This window comes from Lemur catta, chromosome 9 (assembly GCF_020740605.2).
Source record: "Lemur catta isolate mLemCat1 chromosome 9, mLemCat1.pri, whole genome shotgun sequence".
In the NCBI taxonomy this organism is placed as follows: Eukaryota; Metazoa; Chordata; class Mammalia; order Primates; family Lemuridae; genus Lemur; species Lemur catta.
In genome coordinates this window covers 98,149,810-98,162,021 of record NC_059136.1, presented here as the reverse complement: position 1 = coordinate 98,162,021, position 12,212 = coordinate 98,149,810, and the positions used below count along the sequence as shown (strand labels likewise).

Here is a 12,212-nt window from a genome sequence, read left to right as displayed (position 1 = left end):
CTGGAAACGCTGCCTGTGGGTATGACGGGGGCGCAGCCTCCACCTGCGCCTGAGCCGCTGCTTCCGTGCGGGCCCCAGCTCGGGTCACCGCGGCCCTCCCGCCGCCGCCCGCTCTGTCCTCTCCCTGGCCGGGCCGTCGGCTCGGTTTCTACGCCGCCTCCCTGCTCCCCATCCGGGACAGCGGGAAACAGTTCGTAATCTCTGAACCTAATCACCACGAACTGGAGGTGAGGGAGAGAAGACCCCCTTCCCCACTGTACTCAGTTGCTGCTTCCCCCTCTGTCCCCTAAAGCGCCGCCACGGAGGAAAAGGCACCACGACTCGGTTGTTGCTGTGTTGACGTTTCCTGGTATTTCCAGCAGTTCAGATTTCCTGCCCCGTCCCCCGCGCCCCCACTACCGGTTCATTCTTGGAGAACATTGGAGCTGCAGGCCCATGGTCTCTGCGTGTGACGGGCACGAGGCCACGGTGGCCCGCGGGTTGTCGGCGCCCAGAAGAGCCACGTATCCTGCTCACCTGTGAAAACAGCACGTTCTGCTTCAGAACCGCCACGTCCTCCGCTCACTTTCTGCTGTCGGCAGTCAGTACATTTCTCCCCCGCTCCCAGATCCTGCACTTACTCATTTTCGGACTTTGAGCAAGTCATCTGATGTTTTTGAGCCACACTTTCATCTAACAGGAACCCACATTTCTTAAGGGATATTGTGAGGACAAAACAGATGTTTATGAAGCTCCTAAGGGAAAGTTTGGCTCATGATAGGTGACACTGTGGATGTCACAAATTCTATTGTGTCTCTAGGGAAAGGCTTTTTATCTGACTCTATCAAAATTTCCTCATTTTTCCCGTGAACACTGCTGCAACATCTCACGGAGAAAGACTGGTCTCAGTTAGCCAGGTTACTGTGAGTTTCCATTTCTCTCTGGCCAGCTGACTCCCAAGAAGTAGATCTATTCAGTGCCACATGACTGGAGTGTGTCCTTTGGCGCAGTCCCTGATGCAGTAAGACTGCACAGACCAGCTCTGCCAGCAAGCTCGTCCCCACTGCAGCCAGCTCAGTGGGAGGTGGAAGAGGTCGGGGGAAACGGGGTTCCTGTGTCCTTCCTGGTGTCCACCCATCAGCATCCATCAGATTTCCAACAGGATAGTTTGTGTTCTTGGTTTTTTGTTTTTTGTGAATCTTTGCTTAAGCTGCATAATCCTGGACACTGAAAATAATACAAGTATGCACACACACACAAATCCAGATCAAACAAATTATGTGTTTACTGACCTTCACAGCAGTCTTGCCACAGGCGCAAGCCGACCTTGGGAATCTCACTGCAGCTCAGGTAGTCCTGTGGGTATTCTGCCTTCACAAAGACATCTGCCTGGACTTGCTGAATGTTGTCACCATTGTCACAAAGCACACAGCTGATGCTTGTTTCAGCTGGGTGAGTTGCATGGGGGTAAATACCCCAGGGTTTTCATACCAGAACCTGATAGTCAACAAAAAAGACACAATGTCGTGGGTCTGCGGCCTGAGAACCCCACGGCAAGTCATGATGAGCGAAGATCTCAGCACAAAACGAGCATATTGGAAGGATTATGTATGTTCTTCAACTAAGTATACTTTTAATTCCCACCAATATTTATAAAGTTCCTAAATTTCCAGGCTTTTGAACTATCACTTTCTACTCAAGTTGTATAAAATGATTCAAAGTAGTGTAAACTTATGTAAAAGAAGCTCATTTTCACATTTAAACTATATAAAGTACCCTTAGAAATTCTCTCAACAATTTAATATTCACAAGTCTGCCTAAAAAGAAAATCGAGCATTAGATATTTAATATAGACAATTTTGTTATATCTACTTACTAATTAGAATAAACACATTCAATTTTAAATGAAAAGATACAGTGAAAAACCAGCTATTGAAGTGAGCCTTTGTGTTCATTCCTTCAATAAACATTTTCATGCCACATGCCAAGCGCTTTTGCATGCTGGGTATACCAAGGGAAGTTAAGATGCTAAATGGAAAAAATTGCTGCCACTCGCACAGTATTATGGGCTGAACAATGTCCCCCCAAATTCATATGTTGAAGTCCTATGCCCCAGTACCTCGGAAGGTGACTTTTATTTGGATACAGAACCATTAAGAAAGGTGATTAAGGTAAAATGAGGTCATACGGGTGGGCCCTAACCCAACAGGCCTGGCGTGTACAACACTACACTTCACTGACGATTCAGAGAACACAAGGCTCTGGAACACGCCTGCCTCCAAGTGAACGAAGAGCACGCACCGAGTCAGCGGAGGCTGCTTAGGTTTGTGTTTCTTGGTTTTTACACTTGGCTAGTCTTGGAACAGTAAAGAGATTACGTGACTAACTTGCATCAACAGCCAGCTGTTTCCCATAATTTCATAAATTCAATGTATGTAAAGTGAACACGTTAGATAAACCAAGACATTTCAGAGAAGAGTTCCCAGTTATGTTTCCACTTGTAAATGCCCTTATCGCATGACGTCATGAGGGGTCTGGTCTGGGGTCAGCAGGGCCTCCCCCGGGAGAACCTGAGCGTGAAGGGGGGAGTCCCGGTGCGGCATCAGGCCCTCCCCTGTCGGCCCCACCGAGGGTGCCGCGGGTCTCTGGAATCGGTGCTGCTGTTGCACACTGCACAGACGAGAACCTGGTTTAAGGAACGCACTCCCCAAGTTAGACAGATGCAAGTCCTGGTGCTCAGACGCCGCCGGGGGTGGGGGGAGGGGGGAGTGCAGGGGCATCCCCTTAACCATGGGCTCCCCCACCTTTCCAGACATTCTGCTTCTCTCCTCACAAGGATTTACAAAAGGAAGGAAGGCTCTCTGAGACCAGAGTGGCCATAAACGGTCTGTGACCAAATGCTATCTGTTATTCATTATATTCAATAAATTTTAAATCATAGAAAATATGGAATCACACTATAATGTTATTATACATATATTTAATATATTTTGGGTCATAAAAACAACTTTTGCAATCTTTAATAAGTATAGCAGATAGATAGTCCTTCACCTATCTCCGTCTCTTAGCCGCTGACACTGGGTAACAAGCGGGCACATAAGTGTCGGTCCCACTGTCGTGCGGGGGTCAGGTCTTTGACCGTAAGGGTGGGCCAGAGGTCTCAGCGTCACCTGGAGTGCGGTACAGCCTGGAACAGGGACAGGCACGTGCCTCAGACTGGAGCTGACACTGAAAATAGTCCTCCTATGAATGACTATGAGGCATTATTTTATTTTAACCACACAAAAAGGAAAGGTAATACTTTCATTAGCATTTCTTCATTTCACAGGTAAAATGACTGAGACAAAAGCACCGAGATAAAGGAAGCGCCGGATCGCCGGGCTGGCGGGGAGCGGGCTGTGACCTGGCCAAGCGCGTTTCCCACCAAACGCGCCCTGTCCACTGCGTCGTTCTTTATCATTATTCTCTAAGCATGTGAGACATAGCTGTATGTCTATATATGAGTGTCCATGTTAATATATATATGAATGCATCCAACTAATTGTTTCAGAGCATGTAGAAAATATAAACAAATTAAGCACTGTCAAATTTCCATGTAAGTGAGTATGCTACATCTGCTAAAATGTCAGAGTGAAAACATAATTTGTGGAGATAATAAGATAAATGTTAGGTAAATGTTCTCTTACTAAAAAGCCAATGAGTATTTTATCTGGAATTTGAAGCAACTTTTTAAAACTAAACAACAAACGAGCAAAACTCACACAGTGCAAATGTTGAATATAAGACCAACAGCTCTGGACTCACCACCTTTGATCCCTGCTGGTAGAGGCCACCTTGATTGTGTTTTATCTCCCTGTAATGGTAAGCATGACACCAATTTAACCTGTCCCTAGCTTTATGCTATTATTTTATTTCATGCACATGATTCCCTAGACCAGGGGTGGGGAACCTGCGGCCTTAAGGCCGTATGTGTCCTTCTAAGTTCTTATGTGTGGCCTTTTGACTGAATCCAAATTTTACAGAACAAATTCTTTTATTTTTATTAACACATTTTTGTTCATCTTTTATATTTTTATTTTATTTTTAAAATGAACATATTTAAAATACCAAAGAATAAAAGAAGTTTCAATGAAATAATCCTCCCAGATTGACCAGCACAATTAGAACTTTTAGTAAGCCATAAGGGCTAAATTGATGGTTTCTACACTCATGATTTAGTTCTAACTTCCCCCACCCGACTGGTCCACTACCGCATGAGGCTGCTTGGTGAGAGTTTATGGGGGTCGAGTTCGCCATTCTGTTAATCAGCTATTTACCAGGGTGCACCATGTTTCTGTTTGAAATGGAATTTGTGAATAGTTTCACGGCTAGACAGTATTTTTTAATTCTGTCTGCTTAAGAGCCGATTGTGTCAAAGAAGACCAAGAGAATGCTGAAGAAAGATAACAGATTTTTCAGTGAGGATTGGGAATTGCAATATTATCTTGTTTCTGCTAAAGGTAAGATGATTTTCTTTCTTTGTGATACTGCAATATCAACATTAAAGAAATTCAATGCTCATCAGCATTATAACACTCATAAGGAACACAAATATTTTAATTAGAAGGAGAGATGTGAAATGTTGCATTGCAGAAATTAAAAGATGAAAAGCAAAAGCAAAGACAATTCTTTCAAGCAGCAATAAGACCTGGAAATAATGCCACTGAAGCAATTTGAAAAGTAGTTTATATATTCAGGAAAAAAGGGAAGCCATTCAGTGATGTAGAAATTGTGAAAGAATGCATTGTCAATATATTAGACCCTGATAACATTTCAAAGTACAAACAACTGCCTCTTTCAAGGAGAACCATAACTGATCAGAAGCATTCATTAACCTTCAACTTAACAGGAAAACTTCATGCCATACTTCAAAAGAAGAAGATATATATCATTCAATTGCTTTGGATAAATCAACTGATACTGCTCACTTGGCACAGGCTTTATATTTCATTCAGGTAATAACAGAAGACTTTCTTTGCTGCAATGAGTTACTCACTATGGGCAGTCTTGCAAATAGAACATGGGGAATAGATATCTTCAACAACTTTCAAGATAAATGTGAAGTTGGACTGAATTTGGTAATTTAGTCAGTGTATGTACAGACAGTGCACCTTCCATGACAGGAAAACATGAAGGATTTATTGTACAGATAAAAAAATACTATTAACAGATCCAGATGCTCTCATTTCTTTTCATTGTATCTTGCATGAGGAAAACCTCTGCCCTACAGCTACTATTTTGCAACAAGTTATAAGTATTGTTAACTATATTTATGCAAATGCAACACAGTATCATCAGTTTCATAACATGCTAAAGTTAAACCATGAGATATCCAGTGTGGATTTGCCATACCATTCTAAAGTGCATTGCCTGTCACAGGGACAGGTTAGCCAAAATTTTATCTCTGTGAGAACAGATAGTGAATTTTATGAACAACAGAATCAGCAATGTGAATTATTGAAATAAAATTTCTATAGCAATGCAGCATTTCTGTGTGATATCATTTCAAATTGAAATGACTTGAATATTTCTTTGCAATGTAAAACTAAGTCTATGTATGATATCTGGCAAAGAAAATCTAAGCATTTTGGGAAAAAAAGCTATCTTTTTTCAACATCTTCTTCAAAAGAAAATTTCTGATGAACATATTCCCCAGTTATTAAAAGTCATTGATGAACAGGATGATATATGTGAATCATTTCAAGAATACTCAGGTGTTATAGACCTATTAATTGGAGAACACAATGAAAGTTTCACTGGCTTTGAGAATCATGACATCACACTCAAATTAGCATTTCCGCTTCACCTAGTTGATATCACCAAGGCACCTAAAGAACTACACATGAAATTTATTGAACTCTCAGTAGATGACATTTTAAAGTCATTGTTTGATGTGAACAAAGATGCAATTGAAATATGGAAAAATGCAGTAGAATACCCACACGTTCAGCAAGATGCCTCAAAAATGCTTTCTTGCTTTTCAATCACTTATTACTGCGAATCTACATTCTCCTACCTAACCCAAATCAAGATGCCCTTAAGGTCACAAATGACTACACCCATCTAGAGGATCAGCTGAAACTGTGGACCTCCATGCTGCAACCAAATATTCAAAAACTTTCCAACAAAAAGCAGACACAACAAAGTCATTAAAAGGTTAGTTAACTTTAAAATTAACAAGTTTCATTGTTTGAAATTATTAAATACATAATAGTTAGATTTTTAGAAAATAATGTACATTAAGTATATCTAAATGAAGTTTCTTGAATGCGGTCTCATATGATTATGGCTAAATTAATGTGGCTTTCCAACATGAAAAGGTTCCCCACTGCTGCCCGAGGCTGCATATAGTCCAGTTTTGCATGTTGTAACTGGGCACAAGTGGATACATTGTGTTCACACCTCCTCTTTGTCACTCAATTTATTTGAAGATGCAGCCCTGTCACTGCACCTCCATTTTCTTTGCTGTGTACCAGTCTACTATCCACTAAACTATCCCAATTTAGTTTTCTATTATTACACTGGTAATGAATATTTGTGAGGTTTTCAGCTTTTATGCTATGAACATTCTCATACATGTTTTTTCATATGAACAAGAATTTCTCTAGAGTAGGCATTAGCAAATTTTTACCATAAAGGGCCAGATAGTAAATATTTTCAGCTTTGCGGGACAACTGTGGGTTCTTTTACAAACTAGGTTCTTTTTGAAAGCAGCCATAGACCCACATAAACGAATGGACACAGTTGTGTTCCAGTAAAACTTTATATACAAAATCAGGCAGTAGGTCGGATTTGGTGGACAGGCTGTGATTGCAGATCCCTGCTCTAGAATCTGCCAACCTAGAGCTACGAACGCTGGGTGCAGATTACAGTATCTTTAATTTTAATAGCTAATGTCAAACTGCTGTCCAAAATACATGTAAAATTCATATTCCCATAATGAGCTTACATAATTTCTTTATGACACATATCCGTATACACATCTTCAGTTCTAATAAACAGTGCCAAACTGCTACCCAAAATGGTTGCACAGCTCATACTCCCATGATAAACATATAAAAATTCTCTATGATCTATTGCCTATCACAGTCAATCTAATATCCATTGGCACATAGCAATTTGTTCTTCAATTTTATATTATTTATTTAGTTTAGTTGACTCTCATCACTGCTGCCCTTTCTTTCTCCTCCACTTATCTCCATCTTCTTCATCTTCATCAGCATCTTCCTCCTCTTTTCTTAATTTCTGACGGTAGGTGGGCTTTTTAGATTTTCAAGTGCCTGTTTGAATGTTTGAGTGCTTGTTTAATTCAGGTTTGAATGTTGTACTGTTTCCTTCTGTTTCAATTTTTTTTGCAAAGAGATCTTTCCTCTAAAATGTTTTGATTTGCATTTCTGTTGAAATTGGTCTCTGTTTTTATTCCTAGGAATGTCAGCAAATGAATTTCTAGTTCAGTAGCATACTTTCCTATCATTATAGTGAAGTGCAGTGTTTTTCATGTCAATGTTGGTGGTGATGGGGAGCGGGAATTGACATGTTGTTTCCCTTTCGTTCCTATAGCACCTTCGGTTTCATTCTACTCTGTTTTCACTTCACTGTCAAATGTGAAGGGGCACTATCCCTTCTCTACTTACCTCCTTCTTTCCCAGGAAAAAAAAAAAAAAGCTGTCTCTGGACGTTTTCAGGCCTGTGATTGGTGTTGTAAACTTTCAAGTTTCCAGAGCAACATTTGACAAGGTAGTACTTGGTGTTGAAGTCCTTCTTCCTAGAGGATTTTGCCCCCTATATTTCATCTAAGGCCTCCTCCCTGTGCTTTGTCTATGGGGATGTTAACATCAGCCTGTCCTTTGCTGCACACCCACAGACTCCCAGTGCAAGTGGAGCTCCAGCGGCAGCTCTGTTGGAATTTGATGATTATTTTCAAACTTAAAGTAATTTGAAACTTGTGCCATTCTCTGCCTCCCACTAATTCTGAAGGTGTGGGTCACATGCTATTAATATTTTGTGTCCTCTTTGTTGATCTTACAGCTTTGGAGGAGGCTGTGTTGGGAAATTTAAAACCTAGGGACCATCATTTTCCTAGAGCTAGCCTGAAAGCATGTATGTTTTTAAAATTTTTGTTAATATTATGGGTGTGAAATGATGTTTCCCTATAATTTTGCATTTTCCTGATTAATTATGCAATCCAACATTATATGTTGATTGGGATTGTTTTTTCTTATGTGAAATGCTTATTTATACCTTTTGCTCATTTTTAAAATTGAGTTATATTTTTCTTTCTTATTCTTGGGAGTTCCCTATATATTGTGGATGCTAGTACTTCGTTATCTATGTCCAAATGTATTCTTCCATGTCTGTGGCACTTTTTAATAACTCTCATTACATTGGATTCTTATGAAAATATTTTAATTTCAGGATCAGTTTATTAATTTTTATGGTTTTCATTTTTTGTATCTTACTTAAAATTGCTTTCCTTCCCCAATGCCATGAAGATATTCTTCCTCATCTTTTGTAAAGTTTTAAAATTTTGCCTCTAAGATTTAAGTCCCTCATCTATCTGTAATTGGTTTTCATATATGATGTGAGATAGGAATCCATACTAGTTTTTATCCATTAATAGCCAACCACTCATTGACTGTGTTCTCATTTCACACTAATGTGTCTTGCAGCTTTTTTAAACATGATATTTCCTTACAAGAGCACTTTTTCTTGTGACTATTCAATCAGTCTATTTGTTTACTCCTGACTCAGTATTATGCTGTTTTTAATTACTAAAGGCTTTATAATAAGTGTTGTGACCTGGAACATCAAACCACCCTCTCAGGTTTCTCATGGTCACCTGCTTGTACCAAGTTAATTTTAAAATCAGCTGGTGATGTCACAAAGAAGAATTCAATTGGAATCACAAAAAATAATAAGGCATTAATTGGAATTACAATAAATACATCATTTGGGGGAAGTACTGACATATCTGTGTTACTGAATCTTTCCACTCCTGAATATGATAGCTGTCTCCACTTCTCTATGTATTGTTAGTAACTATCTGTACCGTGTTATATTATAATTTTATTCATAACATATTGCACAACTCTTGTTACACTTATTCTTCACCTTTTCTCCTCGGCACTGCAATTGAATTTGCTTTTATGTCCATTTCAGTTTACTAGAGAGTTTGCAAAAATTAATTATGCCAGTTTTATTTTATACTTTCTGGTCTTTATCTCTTTCTTAATTTATTGTCTTGGTCATATTTTCAATACAATTTTGAATGTAAGTCATGATAGCTGCCATCCCTGTCTTATCCATGTTTTTAAATGGAATGCTTTTAGCATTTAATTAGTGCTTACAGTAAATTTTTGAGATGCTCTTTATTAAGTTAAAGTATTCTATTTTTCCTAGAATGCTAAGAGCCTTTCTTAAACTCTAGAGAAATGTTGCATTTTACATGGAATGTTTTTTCTGCAAATACTGAAATCATCATTTTTTTCTTTTTAATCTGCTAATGACATAAATTATATTAACACTTTAAAAATCTTAGACCAGTTTTATTACTGAAACGAGCCTATATGGTCATGACATACATACATCTATCTAATATGTATATACATATGTGTGTATGTATATATATTGCTCACCTTGGGTTTTCAATGCTTTGTTAGTATTTTTATCTAAATTTACAAGAGATATTGTCTTGTAAAGTTCCCTTCCTCATACTGACATTGTTTGTTTTAATATCAAAATGTTACTGGCCTCAAAAAGTTAGTGTTCTTTCTTTTTGCATTCTCTGAAAGACTTCATAGGCCTTTGGGACTGTCCAAGTTACACTTATAAATGGAACACTGGGCCGGGCGCGGTGGCTCACGCCTGTAATCCTAGCTCTGGGAGGCCGAGGTGGGTGGATCGCTCGAGGTCAGGAGTTCGAGACCAGCCTGAGCAAGAATGAGACCCCGTCTCTACTAAAAAATAGAAAGAAATTATCTGGCCAACTAAAAATATATAAACAAAAAAAATTAGCCGGGCATGGTGGCTCATGCCTGTAGTCCCGGCTACTCGGGAGGCTGAGGCAGTAGGATCGCTTAAGCCCAGGAGTCTGAGGTTGCTGTGAGCTAGGCTGATGCCACGGCACTCACTCTAGCCCGGGAAACAAAGTGAGACTCTGTCTCAAAAAAAAAAAAAAAAAAAAAAAAAAAAAATAAATGGAACACTGGTGTTGATTTGAAGAGCATATGTCAAAAATGTATTTTGAAAAGCTTCTTTCCCATTTAAAGTCAAATCATCTAAAATATTTTGCCAAAGCATATTGTTTCTCTTTATTGTTCTGTGCCTTACTCTGTGTTTCCAATAAAATGAGTAAAAAACTACTTATCCAAGGCTGTGCCAACCTCCAAAATAAGTAAAAAGTATTTTATTATGTAAAAAATAAATTTTAGTTATTGTTATGAGTTGAATCATGTCCACAAAATAAGATATGTTGAAGCCCTAACCACTGGTACTTGTCAATGTGGTCTTACTGTTTGGAATAAGGGTCTCTGCAGATGTGATCAAGGTAAGATGGGATCATAAGGGGGGACCCTCTTCCAATATGACTGCTGTGCTTATGAGATAAGGGCAATTTGGACACAGACATGCAGTGAGAATATCACGTGATAATACAGGCAGAGAGTGAAGCGTTGCTGCTACAAGTCAGGGAATACCAAGGATTCCTGACAAACCATCAGAAATTAGGAAGAGGGAGAGGATCCTCCCCTGCAAGTTTCAGAGGGAGTGTGGCCCTGCTAACACTTTGATTTCAGACATCTGGTCTCCAGGACTATGAAACAATAGATTTCTGTTGTCTTAAGCTACCCAGTTTGTGGGGCTTTATTATGGCAGTCCTGGGAAACTAATGTGATTATTAACCCCCATCATTTCATATTAAATTCACTCCCAATTTTTAAAACAATGTTCTTGCCAAAAATGCTACCATTTTCCGATTTTTATTACCTGCTTAGGTTTAACATAACATAATTTCTAATATATCTTGAAAGAGATCCACCCTTAATTTTTAATAGACTTGATTTTGTAGAGTAGTTTTAGGTACATAGCAAAACTGAGCAGAAGTTATAGAAATTTCCCATATACTAGTGAGTTAAGTACTAAACAAAGATATGTTGCACTCTGAATGATGAAGATCAAGGTATACAGAATATGAGAAATAACAGATAATGGAAATCATGAAAAGTTAAATAAGGTCAAATTCATGTCTATGAATTGTTAAGATCCAGAAAAGAAATGGTACTTTGAGGTTTTAGAAGTTAGAACATTGAATTTTCCCAGATAGTATAATCTTGGTTTTGTTATTAATAATTCCAGTCCTTTGTCATTAATCTGTTTGTCATCTCTTAAATAATTCAGCTAAACATTAACTATTCCCGTCCCTATTGCTGCATCTTGCTTTTACTATGGCTCAACCCATTAACTCCAAGAAATATTGAGAGCCTTTCAATGAGACTTAGTACATGCCCTATATTGAGTAACTTATTAATTATGTATGGCCTGTTTGAAAAAATAAACTAGCTCCAACATCCTTGGAAGGAAATCCAAGATCAATAAGTTCCGGAAACATTTCTTTTTGATTCATCTGGTTTACTCTGGAGAATGTCAATTCCATTTTCTTAAGTTTTTCAGTTGTAGGTACTGTATCTCTTCCTTCTTGGTTATAATTGTTTCCTAGTAAAAATATAAAGCAGCTTTTGTATTAAAACCTTTAGTATGCCATTTACTTGTTAACTGTCTTCCCCAAACCTAATGTTCAACATTTGCTCCATACTTAGCGATAGTGATCCAGTCTAAGGCGTCATGGCTGTGACTGGAACGAGCTGTACAATCTAAGATGGCATCCGAGCGGCACTGTCCCCACAGGCAATGCACAAGCAATGCACACCGAGGCCCGTTCATGTCTTCAGGAGCATACGCGAAGGCGCCAGGCACCTTTGACCCTAACTGCCCTAGGTGCAGACAGCGCTGGCGAGTCCTGCCCAAAGCAAGGATGCAAACTGTCCCCATGCAGAATCTCCTGGCTTTGATAATGTAGCATTTCACTGAGCAAACAGAGTCTAGGTATGTTAAAAAGTGGTGCTTTTCTTGCTATTTTGATACACAGAGAGTTGAAAGAAAAGATTTGCAGACCTTGAAAAGAGCTATTTCATGCCACA

General features: G+C 39.1%; 1 protein-coding gene across 1 annotated transcript in view; it reads right to left on the bottom strand.

The window, feature by feature from the left end:
- PXDNL (peroxidasin like) overlaps positions 1-12,212 on the bottom strand; it is a 383,932-nt gene that overhangs the window by 40,621 nt on the left and 331,099 nt on the right. Inside the window, 5 exon segments of the mRNA XM_045560482.1 lie at positions 1,272-1,409; positions 1,412-1,476; positions 3,031-3,100; positions 3,103-3,139; positions 3,142-3,166. Of these exon segments, the coding sequence (XP_045416438.1) occupies positions 1,272-1,409; positions 1,412-1,476; positions 3,031-3,100; positions 3,103-3,139; positions 3,142-3,166 (335 nt within the window).